This window comes from Bidens hawaiensis, unplaced genomic scaffold (genome assembly GCF_021521415.1).
Source record: "Bidens hawaiensis isolate Kalapana, Puna unplaced genomic scaffold, B.hawaiensis_p1.1 tig00011081_1, whole genome shotgun sequence".
NCBI lineage: Eukaryota > Viridiplantae > Streptophyta > Magnoliopsida > Asterales > Asteraceae > Bidens > Bidens hawaiensis.
In genome coordinates this window covers 4,303-23,050 of record NW_027491856.1, presented here as the reverse complement: position 1 = coordinate 23,050, position 18,748 = coordinate 4,303, and the positions used below count along the sequence as shown (strand labels likewise).

The window sequence follows — 18,748 nt, the reverse complement described above, 5'->3', positions numbered from 1 at the left end:
ATTTATAATAACTTTCCAAGGTTTAAGCTATATATTCGATTATAATCTAAGCTATGTATTGAAATGACTTAAAAATAACCCCTGCCTTAAAATGGGTAGCACTTCGACCTTACATAGTGTGTCGGGTTATGAAACTTCAAAACTCTGGAGTGGTATCGGTATGGCACATACTTTGAGAAAACGGGAATGGTTTGGTGTTTGGGATGAATAGAAATGAACTCTAAAGTATTCTATTTATATTGTTAGGAAACTTAATCAATAAGCACGAGGTGTTACTAGAACTCGGCATGTGTCATTCTTGTGATGACTCATGTTATTCTGTGATGATATGTGGCGACAGATGTCATTCCCTTTGATTAGTCATCAGCCATGTGTCATTCCATCCGATTAGTTATCAGCCATGTGTCAATTTCATCTAATTTGTCATCAACCATGTGTCGTTTTCCTATATTTATTTTAGCTAAATGATTAATTGGTACTTTAACTTCCAAAATTGTCAAAGTTCGTATTGAAATTTTTCTGTATGTTACATCCTTTTTTAATATAAAAATATGAGTGGATGAATGTGATTGGTTGGATTTAAATGTAGCCTTGAGCACTTTTGCCTGGTAATGCAACTCTAAATCATAAAAAATGTTATAGTAACTTTTCATATATGCAAAACTACTATACACCCGTCATTAAATTATATGAGTGTATAAAAATGAGAAAAATAACAAAACAAGTATTTGTGGGTAAGATAAAAATAAAAACTAGATGTGAGTTTTTTTTTTTAAAGAAAAAAAGAGAGAAATTTAAAAAAAATATGTTATATATAGTTAAATCGTATTCCGCAGGATAAAACATGGTTGAGAGGATAGCTTTGGTATGATTTGGTATGATTTGTGTGTTTTTGTGAATAAGAGTTTAGCTTTGGTACGATTTGTGAATAAGAGTTTAGCTTTAACACGCAGGTGTGATTTGAGGATCAAAAGATTTGTAAGCAAATAAGACATATCCATATGCTTCATCTCTATCTTGACTTTTTAATTGTGCTAACAAGATATTTTGCTCGTATTATGATTTTCCACCAAATGAATAAAGTCTGGATATTGTATAAATTCAGTTAGTTGAATGAATAGAGGAACGACATAATTTATAGAATAAAATAATTGAAAATATGACTAAGCAATGCGTACCAAGTAAATTTTATTAGTTTATGCATTCCATCATTCATGGCGGAAATATATACTATTTTATGGATTTATTTCAACTTCATTTAACATTAGAGATCGGTTTTAATGTAAACGTAAACTATCAAAAGCACGTAATCAAGTTTTAATGTCATTAATTGCATATTTAAAAATAAGAGTAAAATGAATACTATACTAGTAAAAAATCCATAAAAAAAATATTAAGGTTTATTATTTGAAATATGCGTAATAAAAGTAACCGGACATCATATAGCATCAAAAGCCAATGATCCCCAAGTTTAAGTGGTTGAGAATAAACACTCAAAGATTTTATTTAAAAACAGGAGTCAGGAGGTCTTAGGTTCAAGTTGGGCCAGAGGGTTTCTCACCTATGATGGATTTCCTCCTAACAATGTCCGGTACTTAGGTAACAGAAATGACCGGATACGTAAGTGGCCCGCCAACAATTTAGATATTCAAGTGACCATTCATAAAAATATAGCATCAAAAAAGTCATTTGAGTTGGTCCCATACTTTAATACTCGGATGTGATTTAAAGGATTAAGTGAATAAAACAAGTAAGCTGTCTTCATATACGACTGAATCAAAAGTGGTTGATAGTTTATACCAACCTTGACCTTGTACTTTCAGTCTTTTCCAACAAAGGCAAAGGCAAGTCACCAAAAGTTAAAAGAAAAGTCAGAAGAAAGGTTCAATCTTTATAACATATACTTTTGAGACTCTATACTATACGGATACTTCATAAAAATACAATATTTAATAAATAATCGATATACAATAAATGATAAACATATAAAACACTATTAATACACGGTCTTTGTACAAGGGTCTTTACGACAATTTTAAAATATGCAATAAACTTTTATTTTCTAGAAGGATTTTCAGGTTTTAATGCAAATTAAATAAACTGTAAAGTAAGAAAATACATTTAAAATTTTAATCAATGCACTTAGTTAGAAAAGTTATAAATAAAGAATGTTTTAGTTCTTAGAAGTATAATTTATTATTTGAATCCTTCATAAGATAGTTTAATCCGTAAATCACACATGTTTGTCATTGATTTAATTAGACCTTCAAAACTCTGGCCGTGCAAAAATGCTAAGTGCTAACAATGAAAATTATAGAATTTGTATATGACACTCTACATATACTATTTATAGAGTAAAGATCTATTCAATTTGAATTATTATGGGTATTAACTAGTATGAGAGATATGAAACAATATTTTGTTTATCTAATCTAACTATACTATTAAAGCAAGATAATTTTTCCACATGCATCATTACATGCCTCCACAATCACATAGGATACCAAGTAGATGCCATATGAGCAGTTTCTTATGTTATCAAGCCAATCAATTACATTATATTTGGAAATCCCAATAAATAAATTAGAAATATTCTAGATGAACGTATATATACAATTTCATTAAATATCCTATTAGTATATTGTAAGTTAACCTTTAAATATTTTTAAATATAATGATGTTAGCATTTCTCCTAATCGCGCGGGTCACTGTCGAATACTGTATTTAAAGAGGTTTTAAGAGATTTATGAATTGTAAAATTTTGTTTATTAATATTTATATCTTATGAATCCATAAGGTATGCTATTATGTATATTATTAAATTTAACCATTTTGTTGTATTTTTTTAACTACACTTGTATCATACGAGCTCTATTCTAGTTTTTATAGGATTATAACAAAATTTGAAGAACATACAACCTTAATAAATTTCAAACTTTAAATTAAAATCTCAAGAAATGTATATATTTTAAATAACGTTTTTTTTTTTTTTTTTTTTTTATAAAATAGGATATAACTAGTTAATGTACCCCGCGTGTTGCAGCAGTTCCAGGCATGGTTAACACGTTAATAAACGCATGAAGAACATGAGGCATGGATTGGAGCAACAATTAGGTTGCCAAATTACAGCTACAAAAGATGCATTTCTCACATATATGATTACAATACATTGAAGGTTGCTAGCCAAACTATAGCATAAATAGAAAAGGTTAGGTTTGTTAGTGTTAGCTACAAAACACTTAATTGTTCTTGGACTTCTTAGTTTGTCACCGTCCTTTCATGACTTTTGTCTTTTACTGCTGCTTTCAAGTTCTGTAGAGAAAGTTGCTGGTTTAGTAAGTTGTGTTTATTTACATAGTATGTGTATGTGAACGTACCTATTTAGTTATGAATTAACCTTTTTGCAGGGTTTGTTTTCGCAGCTAGTGTAGCCGGTGGCAGTGCCAAGGTTGTCGTTGATGCGTTTATGAGTTCCTTGTGAGCTCGGTTCCGTAACGTTGTTTACAGCCCACAATAACACCAACTATGAAGTGCATTTGGGTTAGGACTATATACGGGTCGATATGGCCGCATGCTTCTATCATCTCCTCACACGTTGTTACAGTTTCCGCTAAAGAACCTGCACTGCAAACAACAAAGAAAATAAAGTCTTTGTATACCAAACTGCAAGTAAAAAATAATGCGAAAACAATTTCAATAACATACATTATTTGTAAACTTCACTTAAAATCACCTTGCAATGCTTTTTAAATCAAATCATAAAAAAGTAATTAGTAATCATCTAATGGTTAATAAGACATTAGTATAAGTGTAAACAGAGGGATGCTTGAGTAAAAGTATAAGGTCATCATTCATCAAAAAATATAATAAAAGCAATGTTTGTGAAACAAGCGTGTAAGATTATTATACAAAAGTTTCTAAATTAAAAGGCAACTTAAACTTGTATAACAATTTTATTCAGACTTCATGTCAAATAACACTATTAAATAATATTATAAAAACTAAACGGGTCAACACACAAATTCGTCAACTTGATTGGAACTAAAAGCTGAAAAAACACCCTCTCCTTGTGCGTATAAAGTCCTTGCACAACTTTAGATTTATATTTTTATATTTTGACATCAAAAGATGCCTCAATGCTTATAAGAGTAAAAGATCACTTAATGTCCAAGTGAAGAAAACATAGAGTATAAGGATCATAAAAAAACATAACACACAACAATCACATAAACATAAAAGATAACTTTAGCATCTGTGACCAGAAGCTGTACTAAAGCTGAAGACTGTTTAACCGAATTCTTCCACCTCCCCTACTAGTAATCCTATAACAGATATACGAAGCCCTAATAATATCAATGAATTCTCAAACTATATGATAGAATGAGATGAAATACATGGACAAAAGAAAATTGCTAAAACCAAACCCCTAGTTATGCAAAAAAATGTAAGCACTATGAGACAGAAAAGGCAAGCCTTCGATTCAAAAACAAAAGGCTACATCAATGTACAAATTCACCAGTCACATCATCCCGTTGCTAGGCTTTACAAAATCAAACCCGATAATAGAAAATTCAGAACCGACAACACACAAATATTACACCCAGAGCTGACTGCAACTAACGAGCCACCCCCGAATAGGTTGCTACTTACACTCTCACCCGACAACACAAATAAGAGGCAAACCACATAAAATATACACTTGAAAAATTGCAACTCTAAAACAAACATCGCAACCCAATTTCATAAATTTGAGACGGGGTTGTTAACCGAGGCTCAGGTCCGCTACAGAGAAGAGAGAGCGTGTCTGATCAATTTAGGGTTTTTGTGGGAAGGAAAACCAATTAAGATTGTTTGAAAAGCAGACACATATGAAAGGCAAAGACACTTGCTAAATGAAAAATGAGAAAACCATGATACATACACTAAAGCCCCAGAGTACAATAGTTGACTGCACAATTCTTCCATAATTGTTATTATATAAATTACAAATTTTAAATATTTAAAAAAAAGGTGAATATTAAATTAAAAAAATTTTAATCATAAATTTTAATAATATTAAACATGCATGGCTTGACAATTTTTTATTATCTGTCTTTTTTTATAGGTTATTATAATTATTATCATAAGTTTATTAAAAATGATGAGATTTAATATAAGAGTGAAAGTTAGCAAAACATGCGGCTTTTTCATTAGAGAGTATAGATTTTACTCATTTTAATTCATGTCTAAAGAAATTAAGATGCCATTAGCAAAACATGCGGCTTTTTATTAAAGAGTATAGATTTTACTCATTTACGTTTGTGCATAATTATTGCGAAGACATATACCCTCGGTCATATGTCACGTGCCACATTCTGGTAGCTTCTTATCCTTCACACGCTAATTTTGTTTTGTACACTAACTCACCTCTCTCTCTATATGTATGCATGCATGCATGCATGGGTATACACACATGATAAAGAATATAAGGTACGATTTCTTAGCTCACATGTTAAGACATGAGATAGTACTTTAGCGTCACACACAATATATGACATGTGAAATGGATGTTAACGGAAAACATGCATGCTCCTCTTGTGAAGCTGCTACCTACACGTCTTCGTACTAAAATCCAACCAAAATAATCAATTAATGTGTTCCAAAAGTGTCTTTAACATCTACAACTTTCCACACTAATCATTAAAATTATTAGCATTTGGTTGCTCACAAAGAGGTGGCAATATGAATGGGTTGAATTATATAATATATTGTTCCCGGTAATTATACTAACTTTGAATGACTTATAACCATTAGATTGGTCTGAGATGAAATCTGGACGTTTGAAGTCCTGTAATTTCTTCTAGAAGCAGAGGTTACTATCAGTTACATAGCTTGCGGTTTTATCCCTGGCAATGGCGGTTTAATGTAAATAGTTTAAAAAAAAAAATAGCTTGCGGTTTTATGTTCAAGTTCCTTTTTCTCCGGCGTCCTTCCCAGTATCTTCTCTCCCACTCCCACACCCACGTTTAGGGTTTCTATTCCCTATTTAACACCCTTTCTTCCTCAATTCCTATCACAAATTCATTTCTTAAATATAAACGGTTACGACTGCTGACCACGGAATCGCTCTTCCTTCTGCTGTGGCGTGGAATGTAATCAAAGCAGGTCTAGTCTGTACTATCTCGAATTGTTATTTGATTTGTGGCTGATTAGGTGGTTTTAATGTGATTTTGCTTTATATAGTTATGTAATTGTAGACGTGGAGGAGCAAGCAGCGAAAATTTCATGTTTCCGGCACATATAGAGCCTGACGGTAATTAATAATGCATTTATTGAGTCATCTAAATGAACATATTCAAGTAGGTTATTTTTCTAATCCTGATTGCATATTTCTTAAAAATATTTTATGGTAAATTAAAAATCAGGAGTCCATCGATTTCTTTCAGTGGCAAATAGCTAGAGGCTTTTTGGGTCAAGGCCATAAGGCTTTTGAAGGTACTGACAACATCAAATGTTGATCACTTCAGAGTCTTCTTGTGGGATTATGCTTTATGTGATATGTTTATTTTCTTCAATTATTGAAATTGAATTCCCTACTTTTGCTTGCAGATAAAGTTGAACAACAGAAAGTTACTAGATGGAATGTTGTTGGAGATATGTGGCGTGCCATCTCACACATTTACAACTGTTTGCTTTACTATTGACAAACCAGACAAGCAATCATTTGAGCAAATTAAAAAGAAAGTGGTTGGTGATTTGATTTAAAATTTATGACTCTTATTATTCCATCTCTTATTGTTATTAGATTGTAGAGAAGGGGTTAAATACTGAAATGGTGGAGAACCGATAATCGTTAGAACTTAGCAGTTATCATTAGAATTTAAAAAAGAAGGAAGTGAGTTTCAGAAAAACAATTCATCAAATCAAGCATTGAGTGATTTAGAGAAATTCCAAGCTTTGGACAATGCAAGAATCAAGATGTGTGAACAAAGTGGTTCTTGATTTGAGTTTAGCAAGAGGACTTCATTATTATTATTACTCGTGACATATATGAAGTTGTTTTCAAAGGCACTACACAGGTCTTAATGTTATATTTTCATTTTCTTCATTTGCTTGATATAACCGTTTTGACCATATCTCATGTTTATGAGTTTCCAGGTTAGTTCAACTGTTGCGGGTGGACGGTATGATAATTTGGGGGGTTTTCTTTTAAACATTTGTATGCATCAGTGTCAGTCTTTACAATAATGGAATACAAACAAAAAGACAGGAACCGGGGTAAAAGAAAAAACAAGAGCAAATCATTAGTCTATATTTCGTTTCGGGCCTCTTTTTAAACATGTTTGTGTGGTTTTAAAGATGGTTCTAGCCAGTGAGCAATGAGCATACTTGGGAATGACTTATTGTTGGGATGCAAAGCAGAGTTCATGGTGAATAAACAGTTAATCAATCACTTTGACCGAGCCAAAGAGTTTGGGATAAAATGGATGCCGAGTGTAGGTGATATAAAGAAATTAAAGAAGGAATTGCAAAGCTAAAAAAATAGGCAGGCGAATGTTGAGCAAGAGGATCCTAGAAGCAATTTTGTTAATAAGCTTATAAGACTTATTCACACTTAGGTAACCTAATAACGGCAATACGTTCACTGATTTATATTCGTTTTTATATCTTTAAAAATCAGAACTTGATTGTATCTTTTTGATTTTTTAAAAATTTGAGAAAATAATAACACTCAAAAATTATAAAAATCGGATGATTGAATCTTTAGAATTCTTCTAATATCTTGAAAAACTATCAATCCAACATCATAAGAATCAGAACATGCTTGTATCTTCTTTATTTTTTTTTAATTCTTAATAGAATAATAACAATCACACGTCATAAAAAATTAGAACCTGATTGTATCTTTTTAACATTTATAAAAATCTTAGAAAAAATAATAACTCACCAAGATGATTTGTTGGTTCATCTAGCAGCAAAACAGTCGGATTCATAAATAAAGCACGAGCCAAGGCGATTCTCATCCTCCAACCACCAGAAAAATCCCGAGTTTTCTTTTCTTGCATCTTTTTATTAAACCCTAACCCGTTCAAAATCTCGGCGGCACGTTTCTCGGCGGTGGATGCATCCATAGCATCCAACCGTTCATAAACTCGTTCAAGTGCTTCACCACCACCGTCATCCTGAATCCAAATATAAATGAGGCTAAATACATACCAAATTAATATATATATATATATATATATATATATATATATATATATATATATTAATCGTGTAAGAACCTGGCCAGCTAAGCGTTCGGCTTCTGCTTCCAATTTCAGCCTTTCTTCATCACAATTCATAACAGCTTCAAGTGATGACATGTCAGAAGCTTCAATCTCTCGAGTAAGATGGAATATATCCATGTGTTCAGGGATCGGGAGTTCTCGCATTCCAATTGAGGTAAGAAGAGTTGATTTCCCGCAACCGTTTAACCCAAGCAAACCATAACGTCTAGAAAATAAAAACATAATTATATAACTTATACAAAATCATCAAAACGAATCAAGAAATAGAAAAGATAATACCTTCCGTAATTAAGCTCTAGCTCTGTATCAACAAGAAGATCATGCCCATGGAAAGTAAGTGATAAAGATTCTATCTGCAATATCAATTTTAAAACAAGGTTACAATTACACAGTTATGATAATAAAAGTGATAACTTAAATAGGGTCCGATAAACTCCATAGTAGCATAAGATAGATGTATATATGAAATAGTCAAATGAAACAGACATTCTTCCTACATATGATGAGGTACAACCGTTAGAGATTGCAAAAAACAATTTAGTTTCCACTTGTTGAATCCTTAAACCTAGGTGCTGTGTCTTTTACTCAGCAATCAAAATAAGTATATACAACAACTCAACTCATAAAATAAAATCTCGACATTTAAAAAAAATATTTACTTCTTCTATTCTTACCCGAAGTCTGAACATCCCCATACACACGCCAGCACACACAAAAGGTCATACATCAGAAGCATAAAAACACATGTACAAACTGTTTTTAACAATTTTACCTCACACGCACCAAACACCAAAACCATATAAACGCATGTACATGTCGCGCAGGCACAATCAAAAGAGCCGTACACCAGAACCACATAAACATGTGTACATACTGTTTTAACCACAGTTTTAACTGTTTTAACTATCAAAAAATGACAGTCATGTAACCTGTTTTAAAAGGTCCTGATTCCCATAGTATTCAACCGAGCATTAACAACGACATCATTATATTCGTTTTCCACGTATAACTTTTTACAATCTTTAACCCTAAATGTTGTCAATCACACAAAATAAAAACGCCCAAATTTAACTGGCCCTAATTCCTATATTATATTCAACCCAATATTAAGAACCACATCATGATATTTGTTTTCTACATATAAACATGTACATACTTACTACTTTTAACTCACTCAAATAGTCGTACACCAGAACCACAAACACATGTACATACTGGTTTACCTACAATTATAACTGTTTTTAACTATTTTAACTATGATATATATTACACACTTGTAACATTAACAACCACATCAAGGCACTCGTTTTTTACATACAACTTTGTAAAATCATAAAAAATTGCAATCAATTCAAATCAGAAACAAAAACCCTCAAATTTAACAAAAATAAAATAAAATAAAATCAAATCAATACTTACCCTTATATCCCTAGACAGTGGATGAGAACAAAGCACACCAGTACACGTACGATCAGAAATCGTCAGACTCCCCATCCCGTTCGACAAGTTATCAGAACTCGAGCTACCGTTCATCGTCCCAATCGCCGCCGCCTTAGCCGCCGTAGCGGCGGCCGCTGCCTTACCTCCTCGTTTTGCAGCAGCGGCAGCCTTCTTCTGAAGTGCCTTCTTCTTACTCGCGTCGGACACCATCTGAAACACCAACAACAAAACACACAGTTTCAATACAATCAATCGGAAACCCTAGAAACATAAAAATTTGGATAATCAGTGAATCGGAAACCGTGGAAAGGTGAAATTTGATCAGATCGGGAATTTGAAGATCTAGGGTTTGATTTGGATGGAAAGCAAGTTAAGTCGGTGTGAAGACGACGGGATGAATGAGGGTTTGTTTGAGTTTAAATGAGAAACACCGGTTTACGATATTTTATAGTGGGTGAGTGGCTACACGTGTCGTGTTTTTACTTTACTTTCTAATTCTAACTCCAGCCGACGTATCCAAACCGGATTTTTCCAAGTATGTGTGACTTTTAAGATTTGGCGTCGTACCGGTCACCGGAAATGGTTAAATATGATCAAATTGGGAAATGATCGGCTTTACTTTATATAATAAGTTTAAGACTTTAATCAGTTAAGTTAGGTGTGGGTTTACATTTTAATAGTATTATTATTGTGGCATTATATTAGTGGTTTTAAGGGTGGTTAGAAGGATGTAAAGTTCTTTGTTGGGATTATGTAGAATTATTTGGAAAGTTATGAAGATTTTTTCGCAAGGGTCTAGAATGAGAATGAGGTATCTACCGGGTGGTTTTATATGTCGGGTGACAATTATACTTTTTGTGTGACATATGTTATTATAAATGTATGTATAAACTAGTATTGTTATCGGTGCGTTGCGACGGTGTATTTTATGCAAATAACATTAGCATAAAAAAGTTTGATGTAAAACAAATAAATCATAATCTCTAACAAAGTTATAAATAAAATGCATTCATTTGTATTATAAATTTGTATTGAAAATTTCTTTAATGCAAGGACTTGCAAACATATTCGTTAATAATTTACTAAAAGTCCCATTAATTGATCAAAAATTAAGCAACAAAATGTTTCAACAAATGCTAGTAGGTGTGTCCACGCGTTGCGGCGGGGACCCAATGGGAATACAATAGGTATGAGTTTGCTTTGCAGTGCGGAGGCGATGCAACAAAGATTCAATCAGTAACTGTTTAGCACATCGTGGAGGGTCGAGATGGGCATTTGATCGGGCTTGGTTAGACTCTTGGGCCATTTAAATGAATAAATTATTAATATTAATATAATCAAGCTATAACAATACCGGAGGCATGTTTGGAATCCGGTATATCCTATTCAACCGACCAGTACGACCGGTTTTAAAACATACTTATAGTGTAGTGGGTTCATGCAAAACCTTGGTCACAATTTAATAAGATAGGGTCCTTCTAAACGCCTAGGCCACACCTCACCTCATTCACCTAGATGCGTGTTTTGTGCCCTTTTGATAAGAAAGCTATCATCAAAACTTTTCTTACCCAAATGGTTTCTTTAGTTAAAACAATAAAGGCCTTATTTCTAAAAAAACCAGTTAAAAATAATACCATAACGAGAAACATGTATATATAGAAAAAATGCAGTACAATTGTTACATTATCTTCAAACAATAACACAGCTAACCGCTTAATGCTTTGTTTCTTGTTAAGTTTTGTTAATTAAATTGTGTATCACTCCAAGTAAGATCATGAAAACACAAATTATTTAGTTTATATATTGAATAAAGTTAGATTAAATAAACACAAATTACCGTAACACAAACACGGACACAAACATATAATCTAGCATGTATATTTATTATATGAACCTCCACGTCTGATAATTATATTAAAATGAAGGTTTGTAAGCCAAAATTTATGATAAAAATGCTACCTGATCCAAGGCTTTTATGGCTTCATGTCTTGACATCTCAGAAATCTTACTGGTATTGAATGAGTTTTATGCAAACAATTTAATTGTTGAAATTCATGATTTACTTCTTTCCAAAGAGTCGATTTGGTCCATCATGAGACTTAATTAAACAAATCATGTTTAAATATTTATAAAAATGTCTCTATTCATTTGTTTAAAAAAAACTTGTTGATTAACCCTGTTTAAGGTATTATAAAGCAAATTTTGTTGGTTATTGTATGCCAAATTGTCAATATCCTCATGAAACAAATCATGTTCTAAAGATTAATCACTTTAATATTAAAAAAAACAACAAAATAGATTCTCATATATTAAAAGTAGTAAATCGACATTGAAAATTTTTGAATATTTACCTTCACAAAATTAAGTTTTGGAAGACCTAAAGGAAATTATTTTTCATATTTTTGTAATGCAAATGAGTTTTGAGAAACCTTTTCACACTGAAACATGTTCTGATAACATGTTCTGCTGTAAATTGGCCTTTAGTGCGTCACATTAAGTTCAATACTAAGTAGTAGCTCTGCCTGAGAGTAAAAGTAGCGAATGAACATATCCCCCAAACAATACTTCACACACAACTCGTTCTCCTAGCAAAATGAGTGATACGATCCGGTTATTGATGCGAACGAATCATCGCATGAGCCGATTCGAAATGAGCCCGTTGCGGGTCGGCTCATGCGGTGGTTCGTTCGTATCAATAACAATAACGGGAATTGATACGCTTTATTCGAGACAACCATAAATCTCCAAGAAAATAAAATAGAAGAAGAGAGATTTCAATATATAAACGATTCTTATTAATTATAAAAAAACTAAACACGTTATATAGGAAATACTTGTACGTGTTCTAAACAAATGCAAAAGCTAACAATTAGGAAATACTTATCCCTTAATGAAATAGAATATCTTGCACCATGCACCAAGTAATAAGTTACTTCAAATAACGACAAGGTGCACGGGTCTTCAAAATAGGCCCGTTGTGTCACACCCGACCAAAGGCGGCGGAACATGCCGAGGTGTAACGATTGTCCATAAGCACATGATACTAATTAAAGTGACAGTATTTAATAAACTCATTTCATTTCACAACATCGAAAATGTCACATAACAATTATTCATAAAATAACCATAAACAAGATATCACAAAATATGGCAAATTTGATATTGTTCATTTTTACTAATATCCTAAGGTCTTTGATGTCGTTTTCTTCACAATCATAAATCAACCAAGATGCAAACTTGCAACATTTCATAAAATAAAGTTTGTCAACACAAAGGTTGGTGAGCAATTCATAAGTTTAATCATATTAGTATATAATAAAGATAGCCACAAAACTTGCATACAAAACGATAAATAAAAATGGTAATTTGGATAAATAGATATTGCTAAAAACATTAGCGACACCTAGCTATAAGGGGATGCCAAATAGTCTAGGATTTTATAGTTATCGTTAATTGCATTACGTTAACGACACCTTGCTAAAAGGGGATGCCAAATAGTCTAGGATTTTATAGTTCCACCAACCAAAAGCGATAAACACATAGGCATATAAGCATAGAACACCAAATCGAGCAATTATTTAGGTAAAGTATACAACTACGTTTGTGGTTTAAGATTCAAATATAAAGTATTTTGTTGAACAAGTATGAAATGTCACCCCCAAAATAAAAGATGGAAAATGGGGTATGAAGTACTCACCTTCAAGTAGTAAACTTGAAAGATGATAATTTGGAGATTTATCGGAACGACGAGTTTAACGCACAATGCCTAAAAAGAAAAGAAATCTTGAATTTAGAAAGGTTGTCTTGAAGGTCTTTAAACAAAATAAATGTTGAGAAATGTAAATAATTAAAGTTCAAGGCTTAAAATGTAACTATTTAAGAATTTATAATAATAACCCTTTAAAAATGTAAGTTTGCTCGAAACCGGGTTAAAGTATCTAACCTTAATATTTACTCAACCTATGTTAGGTAATAAAGTGGGTAAAATGCAAGAATGCAAATCCCTTTGGAATAAAGATACTAAACGGTTTTTTTTTATCGAGTGTTCGGGTTGTCGGTTCGGGTCTTGATAATTGGTCAAACCCAAAGTCAACTTTCCAAAATATTGAATGTTATGCGATAACTTAATAAAATTTAATAAGACTTAACCAAGTATGTAGTTCCATTGTTTTAGAACTAACAACGCACATTAAGCGAGTGTTCGGTTTTGTCGGTCCAAACTTTGTTATGAGATCAAGTTGGATCCAACATTTCCAAGTACTTAAGAAAATATTTAAAAATCAATTTGTAACTATTTTTAAAAAAATATACAAGTCTTGATGGCTAAAAAAAAAAAAACTTGTGTGTCTTAAGCGAGTAAGAATCAGTTTGGTTCGGTTTCCATCTCACAACAAGTTCATAAATGGTTTCCACATGTCCAAACACTAAAGAACTTGTATAATAATGTACAAATAAAAATACTTTAAGTTTTACAACCAAAAGTTAGCAATAAAGTCTTTAAACAAAAGTTCGGTTTTCGGTTCGGATCGTATTTCGGGTTAAGACCGAGGTAAGATTCTACAAACCCATAACCATAGAATTTGTAAAAATGATTTTAGAAACTTAGATCTAACAATAAGTAGGTTTAAACAATTATTTAACAAAACTAGTAACAAAGTTCGGTTTACGGTTAAACCGAAGCATAGACTCTTAAAAACCCATAACCATGGAACTTGTAAACATGACCAACAAACTAAAATAAGCAAGATTAATATGTATGAACAAGTTATATAGATGTATATATATCAAGGACACGAAGTCCTCCATGAAGCCTTGCCTTATGAGGTCCGAAACCTCAGCGACCGGAATCGGAGAAGTAACTACCAAAGGTAAACAAGGGGTGTATATTATATATATGTTGCACAACCATAAACAAGTATTAATAAGGCTACATAAACTAATTAAGATGAAAGACTAAAACCTTCAAGAACACTTAAGAAGATAACTTTGAATCTTTGATGTTTGAGAAAGTTTTTTTTTTTTGGAGTTGTAGCAAGGGAAAATGAAGAGGAAAGGTGGTGTATATATAGGGTAATGTTGGTGGTCAAATATGGGTGTGAGAGACACAAGAGTTTTCATGCAAAATGGATCAAGACAAAAACACAAAACAACAAAAATAAATAATAAATAAATAAATAAATAAAAATAAAAATAAAAATAAGATGTTTTCAAGACCCAACAAGTGTGAAACAATATTGTAACATAAATCCATCATTTTGATTATAACATAAGCTTCGGTTTACAAATCGGGTCGGTTTACATAATAAACAAATACAAAAACGAATACAAACAAGACCCGAAATTGACGAATGTCACACGTTACGGGTCGGCTCATGTTATGATTCGTTCGTCTCAATAGCCAGATCGTATTAGTGAGCCTAAAACAATAGTTGGTTTCATATTTACGCCAAGTGAGTCCGAACTCAAAGTGACTCAACACTGGGAGTGCTTGAGAATGATTTACGCCAAGTGAGTCCGAACTCAAAGTGACTCAACACTAGGAATGCTTGAGAATGAGACCAAGCTTGATCATGTCTTTCCACCGTATGCATGAATTCAAATATAAGAAAAGTATATGGTGTGTGGAGCCTTCACCAGTTCACCTTCAACAAATTTTTCAATAAAATAACCCCTTTTAGCTATTCTACTTTAACACATTTGATATTAAATTTGACCTGAATCGATGCATCTGAGTGCAAAGAACAATAAAAGATATACCTGAAGTAGACCAAAAAAAAGTACATAAAACCAAGGTTGCAAATAAAATTCGTTCTCAACGTCATCTTCTAAATTATCAATTGCACCATGTTCATTTTCATGCTTAAAAAGAGAACTTAATACTGTTATGGAAAAAAAATAACAAATATGCAGAGTAACATACAACGTAGGTCAAAAACAAAGCATAAAATATATTAAACTTATAAAGGTAGGGCATGGTAATTCAAATTCGCTAGTAAAACTATCTATTTTGAGAATCCTTCATTTCATATAAAGATTAATAATTATATAAAATCAAATAGCAACTTTTTGCTTACTTGATTTGCAAACCGAGAATCCTTTGATGATTTTGTCATGGTAGGTTCTTCAAGCTTTTTAAAATGCGTTCATATGAAAATGTTGAAAAAGCCATCATTCACTAAAAACTGCTGAAACTACACAAAATAACATCATGCTCCAGTTAGTCAAAAGTAAGAGTTAAGACCACAATACTAACCAAACATAAAAACATGATTTCATACAATTGCCACATAGGACTCGAGATGAATAATTCCTTGATTTGCAGCTATTCGCACATCCAAAAACCCGATAGTGTAAACGCGCCCTTATTAACTCAAACAAGTTGCTCTCCAGCCTGCATGATTGAAAAAAGAATGATAACAATAATATACAAGAATGCATAAGTTGCAGTAGATACGAAACAATGTAAAGTTGCTAAAATAACTTTTTATATAAGTTGGAATTCCTGATAAAGCCCTCTCAATTCCAGCTTCACTTCTGGAGGCATCTTCAATACTTATAGGAAACACAGGATTAGCCCAGTCTACATTATGAATCTTCCTCAAAAAGTATAACGTCTGACATACCAAATAGAACAATTAGATCAATTTCAAGCTAATATATACAAATATAACAATGAAAACAGAGATTCACATAATTACCAATTGATTTGCTGATTGCCAAAATTGAAGATTTGAAATTGGAGATTGAGCCGCTTCTTTTGGGGATTTTAAAGGAACATGTCGATAGGTATTAGGTCAAGCACAACTGAAATCGTCAGAAATCCAAATCAGTTGAAAAGAAGCAAAACACGAAGAAATACCCGTAACGAAGATCCATGTCCTCAAACCTTAAAACAACGCAAACCCTAGAATTCGTAGATGTGATTGGGAACTGAAGATGAAGTCTTAAAGTAGGATTTAATTGAAACGGGCCTGAGATTCAATAGTGGGTAGATGAAAAGAGTAAAACATTCAATTAAAGAATATCAAATGAAAGGTCATAACACATTCAATGGTTAAAATCAAACTCAAGCAATGAATATGGTAACGACAAAGCAATGAATGGAATTGAAGGTAGCCGGAGCAATGAATGAAGTCACCCAAAACCAAACTACCGTCGGAGCCCAAGCCGGAGCATTCATTCCAACATTAAATTTAACGGTGTCTTGTGGGAGAGAATGTGAGAGATAGGTTGCCTATATGTATTATAATGTAATATAGATATAGATAATATAGATATTGATTAAGGAATTCCTATATCAAAAATTAGCATGTGCATTGTACAGAAATTTAGTCGGTATCGTTTGTTTTCTTAATGTAATAAAGGGAAACAAAAAGTTAAGTTCTGAGTGCAAATGTTTGTTCTAGAGCAATAAATCAATTATATTTTTGGTGTTGTGCAGATACTTTGAGCAGTTATATGTTGATCCTTACTATTATAGAAATGGAATACCAATTGAATGGACGAGTATTGTAGATATTGAACAGACGGTAAAACCAAGTAACGGAAATATTCTGATGTGAGAGTTAACGGAAATCACCACCGACATTAGTACTCCCCATGGAGAAGATGGTTGCAGGGATAAAAATCTTGTGTATGTAAACGAAAGGCCTCTATTTATAGTATTGCTTACACCGAGTTAAAAAGATGCAACGGTTAAGAAACATTGCGACGATTACACAATTGATTATCAAATATATAAAAAAAGTTGGTTATCAAATAATAAATGGATTTGAAGCGGTGCAACTAAGGTCATGGGGTATACTCTAACCCCCAACATAAATTAAGATGACATAACACTTTAAAGATGGATTAAACCATTCCCCACTTGTGTTAAATTTGTTAAAAATTGGTCATGATTATGCTTTTCACGGGTTAAAAGGCAAATAACAATATATTAAATTAACAATTAATAGGGGTGAGATGGAGTTAAAAGGATTAAACCATCTACTTTGAGTGAGATGAAGTGAAAAAGAGAATAATGAGTGATATGATGCTTATGTAGGATTAAGAGGGGTTAAAGTATACCACATGGCCTAATTAAACAATACAACGGCACCGTTACACTATAAAACATTTATTATGCATAATTATAGTTAAAACTTTTTAAATAAATATGTTTTTTTTTTTCGTACGAATGTGGAAAAAAGGGTATGTGTGAGTTCTAAATGTAACAGAGATGATAATTTAAGAAGGAATTAACATACAATTTCTTTTTTATCTTTTTCATGAGAATAAAATATGGATAGTTACTATATGGGCATCATTTTTATATGATAAATATGATGAAAATGTTACTTACAAACAATCATGTGTACAAAATCAATTCTTATCATGTCATAAGCAAAATACCTTATTAGTGAATGAAATATATGATAAACGGCATTACCTATGTGTTTGTAACAAATGTGGGTGATCTGGTTATCGTTGCCAACGATATGGATCCAAATCATATTCATCATCAACCAATGAAGATGAAAGATTGGGGCGAAGATGTTAATTATGCAAATGAAGAGGGCGGTGATACAGAGAAAGCTGAAGGTGGAGTTGCGATTGCACGAAAGATGGGATTTCACGATCACGTAATAACTTAAGTTCTTTAAATGGTTCATTATTGTACCATAGATTGGTATTTAGTGTTTAGTTACAAAAGATTGTAAATTTTCTTTATCATGAGGAAATGGTATTTTTGTTATTTTTAATAACTTAATTTCGTTCTTTCATCTTTTATTATCTACCAAACAATACAAGGTATTATTCATTCGATTTTCACAGAATAACCAAATAGGATAATGGAATATGCTTCATTCTGTTATCAATTATATTCTCTTATTCATTCTATTACCTCCATTATCCGGAATATAAGAAGTAAGAATTTCTCAATATGGTAATTGGTAAGCTATGCCTATAATCATGACACTAGCTGTGCAGTCAATCTCAGTGATATCTCGATTATCGGTCCTCATGTGAAATATCGGTCAGAATATCGGTACCGATAA

General features: G+C 32.2%; 1 protein-coding gene across 1 annotated transcript; it reads right to left on the bottom strand.

Moving 5' to 3' along the window:
* Positions 1–3,464: 3,464 nt before the first annotated feature.
* LOC143537143 (ABC transporter F family member 1-like) lies at positions 3,465–9,920 on the bottom strand. Its single transcript, XM_077030974.1, has 5 exons — positions 9,690–9,920; positions 8,550–8,623; positions 8,265–8,475; positions 7,928–8,162; positions 3,465–3,619 (listed from the first exon to the last, which is right to left on the bottom strand). Exons 1-5 carry the CDS (start codon positions 9,918–9,920, stop codon positions 3,465–3,467), a joined length of 906 nt encoding a protein of 301 aa, XP_076887089.1.
* Between the last annotated feature and the right edge of the window lie 8,828 nt (positions 9,921–18,748).